This window comes from Osmerus eperlanus, chromosome 15 (genome assembly GCF_963692335.1).
Source record: "Osmerus eperlanus chromosome 15, fOsmEpe2.1, whole genome shotgun sequence".
Taxonomy (NCBI): Eukaryota; Metazoa; Chordata; class Actinopteri; order Osmeriformes; family Osmeridae; genus Osmerus; species Osmerus eperlanus.
The window spans coordinates 14,033,650-14,051,788 of NC_085032.1; the positions used below are offsets into that span (position 1 = coordinate 14,033,650).

The 18,139-nt window shown below is 42.1% G+C and overlaps 2 protein-coding genes and 3 non-coding genes across 6 annotated transcripts; 2 read left to right on the forward strand and 3 right to left on the reverse strand.

The window, feature by feature from the left end:
• The first annotated feature begins 7,295 nt into the window (after window positions 1-7,295).
• On the forward strand, window positions 7,296-8,899 carry crhb (corticotropin releasing hormone b). The gene is made up of 2 exons (XM_062479846.1): window positions 7,296-7,453; window positions 7,931-8,899. Exon 2 carries the CDS (start codon window positions 7,951-7,953, stop codon window positions 8,449-8,451), a length of 501 nt encoding a protein of 166 aa, XP_062335830.1. The 5' UTR covers window positions 7,296-7,453; window positions 7,931-7,950; the 3' UTR covers window positions 8,452-8,899.
• Window positions 8,900-11,777: 2,878 nt separating this feature from the next.
• Window positions 11,778-16,487, reverse strand: trim55b (tripartite motif containing 55b). Of its 2 annotated transcripts, none has more exons than XM_062479845.1 (7): window positions 16,038-16,487; window positions 15,573-15,742; window positions 14,082-14,265; window positions 13,766-13,861; window positions 12,878-13,131; window positions 12,016-12,038; window positions 11,778-11,908 (listed from the first exon to the last, which is right to left on the reverse strand). In XM_062479845.1, exons 1-7 carry the CDS (start codon window positions 16,155-16,157, stop codon window positions 11,787-11,789), a joined length of 969 nt encoding a protein of 322 aa, XP_062335829.1. In that variant the 5' UTR covers window positions 16,158-16,487; the 3' UTR covers window positions 11,778-11,786. The 2 variants fall into 2 exon arrangements, with proteins under 2 accessions (XP_062335829.1, XP_062335828.1); XM_062479844.1 differs by having other exon boundaries at window positions 14,082-14,268; window positions 16,038-16,486.
• An 885-nt stretch (window positions 16,488-17,372) lies between these two features.
• trnaa-agc (transfer RNA alanine (anticodon AGC)) lies at window positions 17,373-17,445 on the reverse strand. Its single transcript has one exon. It is a non-coding gene; the product is annotated as a tRNA-Ala (tRNA).
• A 283-nt stretch (window positions 17,446-17,728) lies between these two features.
• On the reverse strand, window positions 17,729-17,801 carry trnaa-agc (transfer RNA alanine (anticodon AGC)). Its single transcript has one exon. It is a non-coding gene; the product is annotated as a tRNA-Ala (tRNA).
• A 205-nt stretch (window positions 17,802-18,006) lies between these two features.
• On the forward strand, window positions 18,007-18,094 carry trnay-gua (transfer RNA tyrosine (anticodon GUA)). The gene is given in 2 exon segments: window positions 18,007-18,043; window positions 18,059-18,094. It is a non-coding gene; the product is annotated as a tRNA-Tyr (tRNA).
• The last annotated feature ends 45 nt before the right edge of the window (window positions 18,095-18,139 follow it).

The following is an 18,139-nucleotide window of genomic DNA, read 5'->3' on the forward strand; positions in this document are numbered from 1 at the left end:
GCCATACCCTCTCCTTTTCTCTGTTGTGGAAACACACCCTTCACCATTCAAGCTGTGGCTGTTGTTGGTGCTAATTCACTGGTCTATTTATGCTCTGTCCAACTGTCAATCCACGAGCCGCAGCATTTATGGTAGTTCACACTATCTGTGAGTGACGTGATTAATTTCCTCATCGCCTGAATAAAGAGTTGCAGGGGGGAGAATGGCCACAGGGCCTCATTTACATATTTTGCCCCAAATAAAAGCTGATGATTCATTCGTACAGACGAGTGGGAACAGACAGTTGATGCCAGTTCCCTTTTTGGCTTTATAGAAACAATTACAGGAGTGTGACGAGGCAGCATCTTGATCCCTGTTGTCGTTAGGTTGGCTGAAGGCTATGTACCCATGGTGAAATGGTTCATCTGTTTGAAAGCAGACAGTTATTGCTTACCCCAGTCAAATAAAAAAATGCTACCCCTGGGGCTCCTGTTGCTGTTATATCACAATACTCTCACAAAATGGCATGAATGCATGGTAGTTGGGCAGTTGAGAGTACTGTCACGCACGCGCATGCACACCCACAATATGACAGGAGGTGTTCGGTGCTCTGATCCAATGAATGTGTGCCTAAGTGTAGCTAATGTAATCCATGCCAGCATCAGGGGAGGAAGGTCAAGAAGGGTAGGGGAAGCCCTCCTGTGTTGACCAATCACCTGGTGGTGTTCCTTGTGTGGGCGTTCTGTACACAGCCCAGTGAACTGAACACAATCAGGAGGGATTGAAAAACTATACTTTAATTACAATACAATGGCTCTCCACTTTCAGGCTGTTGTGTTGCTTAAAGTTATAGTTGCAGTCTAATCCCATTAAAAGTTGTTCTGTGCCGCCTGTCCATCTGAGAATCTTCTAGGCACAATTAAAAAGTCGCTGCAATTATTTATCAAGCCCATTCGCCAGTTCCTCAGTCAAAACAGAGATCTGCAACTACAGTGAATCCCATATTAATCACCATATCAATTTGACTTGACTGACAAAATTATGCTGGCTCTTAACAAAATATACTGACAGTCATTGTAACCAAAACAAAATGCTAATTTTGGAAAAGTGTTCATTATTACTTACCTTCACACATTACTTTTATGCTGTGGCCAATTAGTGTGTGGTTGGTATCACTAATTTGAGTGTTTTTTAATATAAAAAAAGTTAATTGATAACAATTCATTTTAATTAAAGTAATTGGTTAGTAAGAAGGTACATGCAGGTTATTTTTATGACCAATATGCTTGGTTGTTACCATACTGTTTTAATAGCAAATAAACAATCAAGATGATTGTTGACTCGTTTTATCTTTTACTTTACACCAAGTTAAATTGCATGTGGGGTTCTTCATGTACAGAACTACATGTCTTTCTTTGTGAGTAATTTGATCATTTGTTGTCAATCATTGTGCTCCTGAATAGGTCCGTTGGAATCATGTAATTGGATCGACAGGGCAGGCGTAGCCACCACTTGTTCCAGACATCTACAATTGACTGCAGCTGACGCTTGATGAGTGTCCCTCTTTCTCTATCTCTCTCTATCTCTCTCTTTCTATCTCTTTTGCGTCATGTTATCCTCCCTCTCATCTCCTTCCTGTCTCAGATGTCAGGTCCAGTGCAGAGGGGAGCGCTGACACAAGGCTTTCACATTGAGATTCATATCTGTGCCTGCAAGTGATTACATTAGTTTTATTTTGCTCATTTAAGTGATTGATGTCGAGCTCTGACACCCTTTAGATCACAGAGGTTCAATCAAATTAAATATCAGCTGCTTCAATCAAGACCGTTACGGAGATCTTTTGAGACACGGTTGAACTTAAATTTATCTCAGGAATTTGTAACTAGGCAGTCATATTTATAGATTTTTTTTAGATAACATAGTTCTCTTCTTGGTACAAACCTCATTTCATTTACGAGGCAAGATATTTTCTTTTTGTCTGACCATCTAAAATTTTTAGATTTAAATGCGAGATAATCTCACATTCTCCCCAGGGTACATTTTATCTGCCTGAAAAAGGAAGAACAACAATGTGCCATCAATTCTGTTTAATTTACAAGAAGAAAGCAAAGGAATGTCTGCAGCACCATGTATCAGAGTCATAAGTCTAAGAATACAATATAAGTAACACTGTGTAGTCTTGTGTAACATCAAAGATGAAAACTTTTAACACTGACCGTGAATTGACTTTGTTTTTGAGTGTGATTATGTTTGACATATACTCAAACGTATTTGACAGTCACATACAACTGACTCAGAATATTATTCACCAAAGTATAAGGACAAAATTAACGACAAGTCACAGTAGAGTTTCAAACTCCACACAAACAGACATTCGTGTTAAGTGTATTCGTATTTGACAGGCACCTATTCCAGAGTCAGGTCAACAGCAAAGCACACGGCCCTAATACCAAGAAACAAAAAATAGTCCATCTCAATGCATCTTCATTGGCCAGAATCTAGTGTAATGTGGTGAGGGAGATTACACGCACCGTGAGACAAATATTCACAGCAATCTTCTGCAAAGCATGATGGGGATTATTCAAATGGTGTGTAAGCGAAGGGGACAGGAAGTATTCCTGTTAGTCTTGTGTTCCTGGACTTGGACCTCACGTCACTTTGATGAGCCCTGAGCTGCTCCAATCCTGATACTTACGTAACCATCACTGACCCATGATGAAAAACTATTTGCGGCATATGAACCTCACTGATCTGGCATCAGCTTTGTCTATTTAGGTACTGGTAGTTTAGAGGAACAGGGAAGCAGGATGCTGATCCTGCATCTGTAGATGGGCATCCCTATGATAATGGCCACCTCCATGCCAGTGTTGTTGAAGTAGCTTTACACTCCATTGAATCAGCCTATTCATTGATGGGTATACTAACATAGCTACTGTGACATATATAGCGAACATAAAGGCCCCAGCTGGGTGAAGATAAGTCATTGACAGCATGTGAAACTCTACAATGAACTGTCATACAGCCTTGCCTCCCATCTACACACATGAACAACGCTCGACGTGAGCATGTTCTTAATGCAACAGTGACGTTTTTATATGTTCACAACTTCAAGGTGTTTCAGATTCTCTGCAACATTTGGTTGGTTAGTAAAAAGTTTTTGGGTGAAGAGAGATTAACCTCATGCTGGAAACCCTCGCTGAGAAGTGATGGGGGAGCAGGCGAGGGAGGAGAACGATCAGCATTATCGTTCCAGTACATGTCAACATCGTGAAGACCAGCTGTAAGTCACTAGTAAGGACCCAGCCAACATACTTACAGTGGAAACAGCTCAGCTGAATGAGGTGGCTATGTCTATTCCTTTATAAAAAAAAATACTGTTGCATAGAAATAAACAAGTCAGATTTGATGAAAAACAAACATTAACATTAAAAACATTTATATCTGTCGGAAGACATTGGATCTAAAACATCTTGATCAGTTTTGGTTTCCAGTAATATGACATCATGAGCAGAATAAGATCAAAATATCTCAGATTGACTTTGTGTGCCGGTAGAGAAGGTGATGGAGCCCTATAAATCATTGTTGTCACTTTTTATAATGTAAAAGGTTTTGGCTGGCAACAATTTCTCTACAATGATTGTGACCTAGTTTTTTTTTGTTTTGTAGAAAATAAAAAGGGGACTAAAGTCAGAGGTATGTATACCCACATCTATCACTAGGGGTTAAATTCATTTGAAGTACCACAAACACCACACAAACAGAAATCCATACATTTAAAGACACATATAAATTGTTCATCATTTCTGCCACTGAACTTGTGTTTCACTTTTATCCCTCTCATTACATTATGGTTATGTCATTGTTCAAATCACTGGAGACCTCCAGAAGTCCCTAGACGGAGGAAAGCAGAACTGAGAAGACATCTGATCCATGCTGATCCTGGTTTCCAAAAGTAGATCTAAGATTCCTTTATATTCTCCCATCATAACAATATAAACAAACTGGAAATACATTCTATTTCTAAAACATAGCAGAATAGATGTGTGTCTAGGGACAGAACTTCATCAGTGGAATACAGAATGGAAGTTCTATGTATGGTTAATCAAAAACTGGTATTCTCTCAAATCTATGGTCACATGTTTGATAAATAATGTTTATTTTGGGCTGTGGATAAGGTGTTTGTTCAGTAGATCCCAAGTAGTGCACTTCTGGTCTTATATTATCTGCTGTACATGCACTGTTTGACTGGTTAAAATCATCTGCTACATTTATTTAAACATGATATAGAATTAGGGGTAAACGTCATTCCAACAAGTTGTCAAACTAAATGTGTTTGAACGGTTATCTCAAAGTGGGTGATGTCACAATCATCCTCTGCTGTGTCCCTGCTTGTAACAGCTTGTTAACATGGAACAATGTATTCAAATGCACTCTAAACCCAATAACAGCCCTCATTATACCAGGTCCTTCGTCTGGTCCTACCGTCATGCAGGGAGATACGAGGTTATGCTTCTAAGGTCAGGGTTTCGTCGCTGGACCCATCCAATGTGCTGTGGAGTCGACCAGTCCCTGTTAACACTCGTTCATAAGGCCACAGACACCTTGTATATGGAGATGGGGTAGTCAAAGCTGAAAACAACCCCTGAAGAGTTATTGGGGGAACTCTCTGTGTGTGTGGCAGGATACACAGGGCCAACAGGGGTCAACCCAATGAAGAACGTGGAAACTCTTCACAGAGTGTACAGAGAGAGCATGAGCTTATACCACCTCAAAGTGATATGTTGCAATTAGGAGAGAGAGCAATTAACCCTTGTGCTGCCTTCGAGTCACATGACCCAAAGGTTCATATGTGGATGTGGGGGGTCTGAGACAGCCCAACGGTTAAAAGAAAAGGCTTCTCTTTGTTTTTGTATGCGGTAACGTTGTCGCAATACGACGGTGGGTCACAATGACTGATGGGTCAGAATGACCCGAAGATAACACAAGGGTTAAATAAGAGGTGTCATCTGTTGGCATGGATCGTTTTCATTTTTTGAAGTCCTGTAAATTGCTTTTCCTCTGCTTTCCTTCTTTTACATTTACATTTACATTTAGTCATTTAGCAGACGCTCTTATCCAGAGCGACTTACAGTAAGTACAGGGACATTCCCCCGAGGCAAGTAGGGTGAAGTGCCTTGCCCAAGGACACAACGTCATTTTGCACGGCCGGGAATCGAACAGGCAACCTTCAGATTACCATCCCAATTCCCTAACCGCTCAGCCACCTGACTTCTTTTCACTTGAAAGGGTAAGACAACATTCTGTCTTTGTCGTAAGGCTGCAGCTGATGCTGTCTGAGATAACTATTCCTGGTCAGTGTCTATCTCACAATCACAGTCCATTATGTGGCGTAAACTTCTAATTACTCTAAAAAAAGAAGCTGGAATTCTATAATATGGGCCTGGAGCTGTTCCGCTGTTGCATCACACTGCAGGCCAGCTCCTCTTTGAGTGATCAGTTTAGGGACAGTGATTTGAAAATGAGGTGACATTGATGACCAGGAGCTGTGGTTCCTTCATCTGCTGGTGTGTTCTATTCGTGGCGGAGAGCATGTGCTTCTCATGATGGGACCTGACACCTCCCCTGGAGGAGATGGGAGAGGAAGGGGAGACCAGATGGAAGGACTTCTACATGCGCAGCACTGGCAGGGCAGGACCACGTGTGACAGATTGTAAACGGATGTGCTGATAAAACGAATTAAAACCTGACTGTAACACCATATTTTAGGGACCGCAACGACAACAAAATCAGGAGGATAATAACACAGGCTATTTAAAATCCCCTAACCCCACACTCTCCCACTCTATAGGTACACTGTCAAATCGCCTCATCCAAAAGATGGATGTTGTTATTACATTTAATAGCATTAGGCTATTCTTGGGAAGGATCCCCCTTTTTGAATCACCTGACAACATGATCTCTTTAGGTTCTCCAAGAGTACAGGAGTTTGAAATCTGATTTCCACTGCCTTTTTATACCACAATCAGTTTCAGTCAGGGGAAAGAACCATCGCAGTTTTTTGAAAAACGAGACAAAGTTGACTTGACTCATCGACTTCTGGGATCAAACAGTGAAACAGAAAAAAAAAATTCTGAATGGATTTTAAAAAGAGTGAGATAACTGGAAAGATGAACAGAAACAGAGAGAGAAAATTGGGATAACTTTTCACACATCGACACAGAGAGAGAAAGACTGAAACAAAGAGTGAGAGACCTGAATCAAAAGAAACAGACTCACAGCTAGACTGTTTGGGATTCTGATGGTGGTGTTTTGCTGGAATCAAGGGCTCCATCATGGTGGCGTGGCCCAGGCCTGTCTGTCTACAGGGGCAGGGGGAGGACGTCAATGACAGGGTTAGTGACGTACGTCTGCGCAGAAACTCAGCCAGCAATAATGAATCACTGGAAGCCACAAGCAGATGCAAGATACAGGTGAATGTAGGGAGTCAGGTGGCTGAGCGGTTAGGGAAGCGGGCTAGTAATCAGAAGGTTGCCAGTTCGATTCCCGGCTTTGCAAAAATGACGTTGTGTCCTTGGCACTTCAAGGCACAAGGCACTTCACCCTACTTGCCTCGGGGGGTATGTCTCTGTACTTACTGTAAGTCGCTCTGGATAAGAGCGTCTGCTAAATGACTAAAATGACTAAATGAATATATCTTGCTTCGACTGTTCTGAAGTGCATCCCCGGAGTTGTACTAGAAAGACCAGAGAGAAGGTTTCCCAAACTCTGACTCTAATCATGTTCAATATACAGAAACACCAGTATTTTGGCTCGCATCTGCCATATTTAGGTTTGAGACAGAAAAATGGGTGTGAGGGGGAACCATCTGTGCTGATTAAACTTGAGAATTATGTTAATGTAGGATGTATTCTGAGAGATAATATTTTGTACATGTACATCTTAATTCAGGAGCAACAATATCGACTCTTTATAATTTTTATAAGTGAGTGAATTTGACTGCAAACTGTGTCTTTTCTGGACGAATATCTGACAAGCATTCGATCAATGAACTGGTGTATGGTAGTGATGATAATCATAACTAGTCTCCTCACTTTCAAACAGGAATGCAATTGAAATGTGCTACAAGGCCAAACTCCCTGTCAAAAGTGTCTTTGCAAGAGGCTATATTCAGAATACATATGCACACACGCACGCACGCACGCAGGCAAGCGCGCGTGCAATCACACACACCGCCACTTTTATGACTCATCCCATCCAAACTACTCTAGACTTTCTCAGATTCGTTCATTCAAGTTACACCCATGCAACTTTGCGCAGACGCAATCTCTGAGCTCAGAGCGTGACACTTGTAGCAGGTCTTGGCTATATAAGTCCATTCTTTCAAGAACAGCTTAGACTAATTTCTTGATACTACACTGGAAGAGGGAGACATCTCAACTGAAACCTTCTATTGGCAAAAGAATAACGGTTTAAGGTGAGACTAGTTTTACTTCCTTCAGTCCCCTCGCGCTTCTATTGTACTCATATATATTGTGCGGACAGGTGTCATAAGAGATGTTCATACCTTTTTGCATTACAATAACTTGATGGATATATTCTCTCCTGGCAATAGAGCATAAGTGGCCATTATGTCGATTTGCTTTTGTGGACGTTTCACCAAACCCTGGATTTATGGACCCTTAAATGGATTACTTTACATAGACCTAAGATTTAGTCTGTTATTCTAGTAGGCTACATTTCTTGTCTGACCATGGACAAAAGACAGGAACTATTAGTTCTCATTGAAACTTTGGATGAAATGTAATACATTGTTTCATGCAATGCTTCTATGCATGGAATGGTCAAAATCCATGTGAAAATGCCTGGGTGCGCATTTTGAAAATAGATAACTTTACAGTAATTATAGTAATGGCGACAAAAGGTGAAGTTAATTCACTTTTTTCTTTCTCAGATTCCTGTTGATCCCCTGACATGAAGCTCAATTTATTTGTCACCACCGTGGTTCTGCTCGTTGCCTTCTTACCGCGCTATGAATGTAGGGCTGTTGAAAGCCCTGGCGCTATCCAGCGCGCCTTGGCGCCGCAGACCGACCCTCAGCATCAATCTCTTCCCATCCTAGCGCGTGTAGGAGAGGAATACTTCATCCGGATGGGAAACAGGAACCCAAACTCAGCAGGGACCGCATCGAAAATGTTCTCCGAGGGATCACCGGCAATCTACAACAGAGCCTTACAACTCCAACTGACGCAGCGTCTTCTACAAGGCAAAGTTGGGAACATCAACCGGCCCATCAGCGATTTAGCAAACCAACTCGACGACTCGATGGAGAGGGAGAGGAGATCCGAGGACCCGCCGATATCGCTGGATCTGACGTTCCACCTGCTCCGAGAGATGATGGAGATGTCCAGAGCCGAACAGTTAGCCCAACAAGCGCATAACAACAGAAAAATGATGGAGATCTTCGGAAAATAAATAATCACCATTTCATCCACCAAAGATTTTTTTTACATTTAGCACAAACATGATATTCTGTACCATAGTGCTGCTTTTACATCATTGTTCTAAAAGTATTTATTTTATAGCTTTAACTTAAATTGACGGAGAGTAAATGGGCTTGTAGTCTAATCAGATTGTATCATGCAAAGAAAAACTATCAATTTCTATTCTTGTGTAAGTGTTCAAAACTGTAGCATACACCATTCTTTCACTCTTAAAAGGAAATATTTTGGGTTGATTATAGGCTATAGGAATGATATTCTTAGTAACGCATTTAGAAATTGATACTTTATCTGAAATTGAGTTCCATTGTACTATATGTTATTTAAGTTTGTTAATAAACTTATGAGCAACCAGTAATTTTTTGTTGTGCAAGAGAATGTCTTATATTTATATTTTTCAATAAAATATGAAAAGCAAGTTTTACACTTCTTTGTGGATATTATTAAACTCACAGGTCGAACACAAAGCATAGCCATACATTTCATTTTATAATGTTGAGCTAAACTGTAAGGATTTGACAAAGGGATCTAATTTCTTATCGAATCTCTGAAATATAGCTTTTGCAAAAACATAGAATTACTGGTCTGTCTTTTGTTAATTGATTATTTAAAATGCAACTGCTCCACCACAGGAATATGGTCAAATCAACCATTACCCAACTTCAATTTTAAGTATGTCGGACTATATAATTGAATATAATTGTTATTTGATTAATCCTGCAAGTCATTATTACCAGAACACTTCGTAACATATTCTAAAAGCAGTGTAAATGTAGTAAAACAATAAGGCATGATGTGACCTGGGGAATAAAAGTCACTTACAATCCTTAAATAGTTATTCAAATAAACATCAGCCATTACGTTTCAAAGAACTAGATCCATGAGAGTAGACCTAATTACACTGGCATTCACTGAATGAGACAATCTGCCAAAAAGAACAGAGATGAAGTGTGTGTCTCGATCCTTGACCCTCACAGTCAGGATAAACCAAACAAAACAAGTGCACAGTCTGTGTGTGTGTGTGTGTGTGTGTGGGGGGGGGGGGGGTGTGAGTCATCACATACTGTTCAACCTGACAGCCACAGAGAGCTTATTATAGCCTGGACACAACATTGTGCAGGCATTGAAAGATGCTCTCCAGTGATTGGATAGGAGTCAATGGCAGATTTTGCATCCAGTTGTTGCCAGCCAAGTCACCTTCAGTGAGACATCAAGAAGACTGCAGGGTGTAAGCTCAGCAGGGTAGCTGAAGTATAACCTATGGTAAGAGGTAGACTGCCATCCAGCCCAGAGAGCAGATTATTAAACACACATTTCATACACCACGGTTTTGTTTCTTGTGAAACTGGTGTCAAATGAATTAGAAACAGCTTTGGAGGAGATGAGCAGGCATACATCGCAGTGCGTGAGAAGGGTGGGACAATGCGTTCTCACATCATGTATCATGACACAGAATAGCCTGGGCATCTAAACAATCTTTAATCGTCTGATTCTTTGTGTGTGTGTGTCCAGTGTGTGTGAAGTATAATGAGGCCCCATGAGCAGGGTCCACCTCACACACGCACGCACGCACACACGCACAAACGCACACACACTCCGCTGGTCTGGAAGGAGAAGGTGAAGAGGATTATTACACAGTCCCACTCACATTGTTATCTCAGCTTAGGCACTGAGACATGTGAAATAGGCCTGTCCACTGTCAGCCAAGAAGAAGAGACGGAAGGGAAGGATTAAGTCATGGATAAAGGGGACTGGAGCCCACAGGAAATGACTTTATGTCAGCCTAATGACCTCAAAAATAGTTTGGATTACAAGTACAAGACCTGAAGGTAAAGGGGTGTCAATGGAGGAAGGATTATTGTTTCAATTTGGAAACATAAAATGTATGGTACATTTCTGTATTAAGAGACACATTCCTGCTTCCCGCGTTAATTAGAACGGTGGGGGTAACGTCAACTATCTGTCTTCACACGTTAGAATAATTATTTGTTCTATCCTAATGACTTGTATGATTTGATCAGCTTTCATTTAAAAAAAATCACAAAAAAAATCAACAGCAGAGGACGTGGAGAAAGTTGAAAAGCTCCAGTTCAATCCTTCTCTAACGATGTGGATCCAAAGACGGTGGCATGCCTACTTCATAAAAAGACAGATGGAAAGACACACAACAGTACTGCCTGCGTAAGTGAAGCCCTGAAATAAAAATCTAGGAAGAAATACCCAAATTAGCTGTGTTTGGTTCAAAGAAAAACATTTAAGCAGAGAAAAAATTATAGTTCTCTATAAAGCATCTAAAGAAAAACAAAAGTGGGTAATGAATGATTCACACATGCTTTAATTACCCCAAATAAATACTCCATTCGTGACGTTGACCAGGTTAATGGTTGCAATTAATTGGGTAAACAATCTAGTCCATCCCTGGAAAACTGGAAAACTTCTGTCCAGACATTTCCATCTGTCCCCGAGTTCACTCTCAGATCCAGGTAGAAGATGTCCGCAGGCGCGTATCACCCTCCCGCAGCGCTGAGGAGGGAAACCAGAGAGATTCACCTGTGTTGATCCCCCAAAGAAAATCGCCTCAGAACTGAACTCAGATCAGAGTGTACAGGTCGCGTCCTCCTAGGTGGGTCTAGCTCCGCCTGGGTCCATGGCAGGTGGCTAGGGCGGGGCAGCGCTCCTGGAAGCACTCTGTGGTGAGGTGACCAGAGGGGGTGCTGTGAGCCCACCTCCCTGGGTCCCCAATCCAGCATCGACACCTTCCTCTCCTTCATCCACCACCTCTTCATCATCATCATCATCTGCAGAAAAAGGTGGGCAGTGAGAGAGCTAAACAATAACAACTAGTGTAATAAATGGCTATATTGTGCAAAAAGAGTGCTATTGTCTAGGAGAACTCTCATAAAAATGGTTAATTGGAACAATTTTGAAGTTCTTTGAAAAGGTTACTATTTTTACTCTTTACAGAGGACAAATTAATAGCAGGCCAACATAATTCTGAGGCTTTTATTTGGAATGTAATGTAATATTTCAATTGTTTGCCATGGGCTATACTTTGTTTATAAACATTCTGCAATGGAGATTGGCACAAATGGTTCTACAAAGCAAGTTATTTTCTGAGAGTTTGATGCTAACTGGATTGAATATCTCACAATGTCGGGTTTGCAATATTAGCAAATCACATAACACATCAGTTAACATAACACTATCATTGGTTGCTGAATGTTGTGTGATTCGGTGAACTTCCTCAGGAACACAATGTTCTGATGACATCATCAGCATCTACAACTTATCCGGTCCAATCCTTACCTTCTATGAAGTCGATATTTTGTATAGCCAGTCCCTCCTTCTTGAAGTTGACTCTGTAATGATCCATGTTTTCATAGCCACGCTCCACCTTGTCCAGGTGAGATGTACTTGACACTTCCCCAATCCTCACAAAAGGACAAGAGGAAAATTATTCCTTGGAAATACATTATGTTGTACTTTTACAGTGTATATTTGAATCCATCTTTGCTTATCACAAGCATCCAGGACTCACTTTTTGAGAAGAGGTTTGGCTGTCTGTAAAACAGCAAAAAGAGGGGGATTTATTAACCATGAATTCACTGCAAAAAATATATATAAAATAAAGAAAATGGTGGAACATGTATCCTCTAAGGGGTCACCTAAATCTTATGGGAGTTTCGGAACCCCCCTAGCCCCCCACCTAATTCCAACACAGCTCTCAGATCATCTGTCTGTGTCACCTGTAGAAACACTGCCTGTGTCACCTGTAGAAACACTGTCTGTGTCACCTGTAGAAACACTGCCTGTGTCACCTGTAGAAACACTGTCTGTGTCACCTGTAGAAACACTGTGTGTCACCTGTAGAAACACTGTCTGTGTCACCTGTAGAAACACTGTGTGTCACCTGTAGAAACACTGCCTGTGTCACCTGTAGAAACACTGTCTGTGTCACCTGTAGAAACACTGTGTGTCACCTGTAGAAACACTGTGTGTCACCTGTAGAAACACTGCCTGTGTCACCTGTAGAAACACTGCCTGTGTCACCTGTAGAAACACTGCCTGTCACCTGTAGAAACACTGTCTGTGTCACCTGTAGAAACACTGCCTGTGTCACCTGTAGAAACACTGCCTGTGTCACCTGTAGAAACACTGTCTGTGTCACCTGTAGAAACACTGTGTGTCACCTGTAGAAACACTGTCTGTGTCACCTGTAGAAACACTGTGTGTCACCTGTAGAAACACTGTGTGTCACCTGTAGAAACACTGCCTGTGTCACCTGTAGAAACACTGCCTGTCACCTGTAGAAACACTGTCTGTGTCACCTGTAGAAACACTGCCTGTGTCACCTGTAGAAACACTGCCTGTGTCACCTGTAGAAACACTGTCTGTGTCACCTGTAGAAACACTGTGTCACCTGTAGAAACACTGCCATCTCAGGCTCTTCCATGGTCTGGATGCCTGTCTCCACAACCTTACAGCACTCCTCCAGGTGGTCGCCATACTTCCTGGTCAGACTGCGGATGTAGTTGAGCTTCTCCTCCTGCTCGCCCGTGACCTTCCCACTCATCTCTCTCTTCTTCTCCTCCAGGAGGGTGTACAGCTGGTCGAACGTCTCACACACCTGGGACTTCTGCCTCCTACCATTCTCCTAGACACACACACACACACACACACACATATACACTCAAAACCACTATTCAGCCTTCTCCCAATTCACAATCTAAAGCAAGATAAGAAGTTCAGGATATTGGTGGGGGTCCAGGGTATTAAGCACTTCAGGCTGGTATGCAGAGAGGGCAGTGCAGTTCAAGCAGCATGGCAGTCAGAAGTGACACCACGGTAGGGGACAGAGGGAGAGAGGGCTGGACCTGCTCCAGCATCCTGTGCTGCACAGTGCTGAAGGAGCCTCATCACCTCTAGTGTGTGCACCACGGGATGAGTGTCTGCTCTCTTCCCATCAATTAGCTCCTTGGTTCCTATTGAGCGAGGAGAAAATGTGACTCTCAATCTCACTGTAAAAGTGTGCGTGCGATTGCGTGTGGGAGTTAATGAATCCTCTTTGAAGGAATGAACCCCACTTTGCTTCTGAAGCCATCATTTATGTGTGTGTGGCGCAGACAGAGGAACTTAAGAGCATAGAAAAAGTTCAAAGAAAAACACAGGAAAAGGGGAGAGGAAGAGAATGAATCATGCAATGCGTTTCAGTTGTGTGTGTGTGTGTGTGTGTGACTGCTTGCTGTGTGAGTGAGGGGCCAGGCTCTCTCCACCACTGGGATTCTCACCTCTATGGTCCGGCAGGTCTCCTCTAACTGACTGATGATTCCCTGGATCCTGTCATTGTTCCCCACCATCATCGCTACGCCGTCTGACAGCTCTGTCTGGGGGCCACACACACACACTGTTTGATAATGGACAGGGATGCACAGATGCACTTGGGAACACACAAAACTTCTACAGTAACAGACACACCAACTAAAAAACTGGCAGGAAGTCACTGGCCATTAGCCAGTACATCCATACAGGAAGTGACAGGACAGCACCCAACGTCCTCTCCCTGATCGCTCAATCAGCTCCGTCCACAGTAACAGTGGGACTCACCTTCTGGGTCTGGTAGATGCTGGTGAGAGGAGCCACCTCGCAGTCCTTGTGAGCCCCGAACACCTTGCACATGGAGCAGGTGGGGACGCCGTGGCTCACACAGTAGATGTTGATCTTCTCCTCCCCGTGGACCTCACACATGGGCTGGTCCTCCTGTCTTTCCGTGGTGGGCTTGCTGCTGCTGCTGCTGGACCAGGGGAAACAGAAAATGCTTTTTAACGGGTCTTGTTTAGAAGTACATTGCCTCTGTTTTCTGTTTGTTAAATCCTACATTGAGCTGGATAGGTGGAGATTGACAATACTTGTGGCATTTTTGTAAATTATTCACAGGAGCATGCTTGATTGTGTCTCAGATTTGTTCAGCAAAACTGGTAAGGAGACAAATATGATGAAATACTTACAATGAAGAACTGGGAAAAACGTCAACCAATGTTGTAAATGACCTAATCCTTCCAAAGGGATGCAGATATCAATGCTTTGGCTTGAGCAAAAGTTTTGTCACTGTTTTAGTTTTGAGGATGGTGCTTACTGCAGACGAGGAAGAAGTGACAAACCTGATCTTAATGGACAAGCAAGCAGGCCCCATCATGACGTCATAAGGTTAAACTATGTCACATCCGGAATGTAGCGCATGGGTGGAAGTGTAGTGTAGTAGTGCCATACAGTGCTGCCCTGTGGCTGTCCACCCGCTCCAGAGACGAGCTCCGAGTCGTTTAGAAGTGTAGCTACATCTGTGCGCAGAGTATTACTTGTATCATCATCTCCTGCCAGCTCCAGCTACATAACCCCTCTATGTTCACTTGGGCACCACGGTTTCACTGCTCCCTGTCTACACGACATGAGACATGAAAGTAAGTAAGTGCCCGCACAAACACGGCCGGTCCACACCCCCCCCTTCCCCTATCTCTCTCATCTTCCTTCCAAGCGGAAGAGAGCTTTGACTCATAAATTAAGTCTGAAGCTCAGAGCGTGATGTCGGGTGACAGGACAGTGCAGAGCTAGATTACATGGCCTAAGGGGAGTTCACTATTCTTAAAAGCACCGTGTTCAACTCCTGCATTTTCATGAGTGAAAATTGCTTGCAAATCCACAGACCAAAAACAAGATGGCACTCCCAAAGAATACTAAAATTATTTTCAGGGAGGGTTTCTTTCAATAGAGTGATGTGCTCTCCTTCACCAAATACTGACAGTTGTTAGTGTTTCTGCTACGGGACAGAGACCATATGGTTAAAAGACGTCACATACCGTGTCACTTGTCAAGTCTTATACAAGCCTATTTGAAGACCTGCATGTTCTTTATATAGTCTTTTTCATATTGGAGTATTTAAACCTGTCATGAAGGGCGGAGGACACCGGAAGAAATCTCTGAACAGTTTTCATGAGTTGTTTGATATCACTGTGAGGCTACCTTTGACCTTGGAGCCTCGGTCCTAGTTCTAGGTAGAGCACACCAGTACTGAAAGGTGAGGTTCCTTTCAGTAAGCCTCACCTGGTGGACTCTTGCTTGAACATGTCAATGATATTTTCCACCAGCAGGTTTCTCTGGAGCCCATAAACACCATGCCGATCAAGCACTACCTCATGCCTACAGGAGGGGCATCGGAAGCGGCCACCGGAAGTTACCGACCCTCCTCTGGTTGGAAGATAGGGGTTGGAGGCCTTGACATCAGCAGAATGAAAAGTAATCAAAAATATATCTTTTATATACATATAAAAGTATAAATGTACATGCTTTTGATGGTAGCTAGGCAACAGTATGGCAACATGGTAAAATTTAGACATACAGTTACTGATAGACTGAAATGCTTGCTCAATCATCATAACAACTCTAAATAGATAGCCTATGTAGGCCAAGCCAGTATATCAAGTGAAGTGGGTTCTCAATTCCAAACCTGAAATCAGCATACTAGCTCTAGACATCTTAAGAGCTGGGCATGTGATTAAAGAAATGTACCTGGAATATATCATTGGCACACTTCCGACATAGGTTGTGCTGACATGGTAGAATGACCACAGGCTTCGTAAACATTTCCAGGCATATTGGACAGATCAGTTGCTTTTCCAAGTTGTCCATGATAAATCTTCTGATGAATCGAATCTAATTTGACTGTAACAGTGAGCTTGAAATAACAGTCAAATTGACTTAATCAATTCCGCATTGTCAAATCACAATTTCTTGCTTTACGTAACGCATGCTACACGACAAAGCCCCCAACACATTCGCTTCGGTGCAAATTGTGCCTCAAACTCGATATCGCGTGGCCCCAATCTCACAGCGAGCTGGTGTCAGAGCTGTTTTTAGAACCTGTCACGTGAAAGGTTGCCATGTTTACATGCCCATATATGAAACTGATACTACTAGTAACTTGGGGCAAGAGTTTGAGCAGCTGATGACTCCCTGCACGTCGACGCCATGACTAGGCCATGAAACCATAGATGACACAGTTTACAACGTATTTATCAAATAAATTGCCTACAATACCGCTGATAAATATAAACAAATAGGGGGAGGTAATTAATTTGTCGGCTTCTCTCACTGAAGTGAATTGCACGCCATTGTGAGAAATGTAGTTAGCCTACGCTTCTGCATCGGTTTCAATAGACGCATTATCAACATTTGTAAAGCTTCCGTTTTTACTCCTGGTAAGTCTACTAGATGCTGGTAGAGCCTGCTCTAGGCTACTGGAAGCCTTCTACGCTATGTTCAGCTAGCCAGGTAAGGAAAAAAAGATGTTGAATAACTATCCAAACTATCCTTTCGGCCTGTTGTAGCCTACAGTACTGTAGCTTAGGCCTGACAGGAAACTCTGAAAGTTGGTTAACGTCTCTAATTTTGACACGGGTAAAATAGGCTACTTTGCCACTACGCCAATAGATGAAGATTTTTTTTTATCGTAGCCAAATGGGTGCATATGGATACACATGACTTATTTTTAAAAAGATCATTGGAGAATGCGGGCATCGATCCCGCTACTTCTCGCATGCTAAGCGAGCGCTCTACCATTTGAGCTAATTCCCCATGTAAGACCGTCACCATGGCAACAGAAAAAGCGCGCTAAAAGAAACTAGCTCTCAATTAATAAAAAAAGGTCGATATTAACATCTTAAAACAAGATATATATATAAAATATATGTATAAGAAACATATAGGCCTATCAGTTGGTCACTATCTAATAGTTGAAATACAGTAAAATAGGCTACTTTGCCTCTACGCCAATAGATAATGATTTTGTTAACGTAGCCTAATGGGTGCATATGGATACACATGAGTTATTTTAAAAATAATTATTGGAGAATGCGGGCATCGATCCCGCTACCTCTCGCATGCTAAGCGAGCGCTCTACCATTTGAGCTAATTCCCCGTGTGAAACTGTAACCATGGTAACACAGAACAAACGAGCTCAAAAGAAAAATGCTCACGATTAATCGAAAACATATAGGCCTATTATATATTAAAATCTTAAAACAAGATATATTTATATATATATATACGATATTTCTAAGAAATATATCATTTAGTCACTATCTAATAGTTGAAATACAGTAACATAGGCTACTTTGCCTCTACGCCAATAGATAATGATTTTGTTAACGTAGCCTAATGGGTGCATATGGATACACATGAGTTATTTTAAAAATAATTATTGGAGAATGCGGGCATCGATCCCGCTACCTCTCGCATGCTAAGCGAGCGCTCTACCATTTGAGCTAATTCCCCGTGTGAAACTGTAACCATGGTAACACAGAACAAACGAGCTCAAAAGAAAAATGCTCACGATTAATCGAAAACATATAGGCCTATTATATATTAAAATCTTAAAACAAGATATATTTATATATATATAAGATATTTCTAAGAAATATATCATTTAGTCACTATCTAATAGTTTAAATAGCCATGTTTTTGCCACAGGAATGTGGCCCCTTCGATAGCTCAGTTGGTAGAGCGGAGGACTGTAGAGTCTCTTAACTGTAATCCTTAGGTCGCTGGTTCAAATCCGGCTCGAAGGAGGGTTTTTTTTTTTTACTCCCCTTAGAACGTCCTGTTTTTATTGC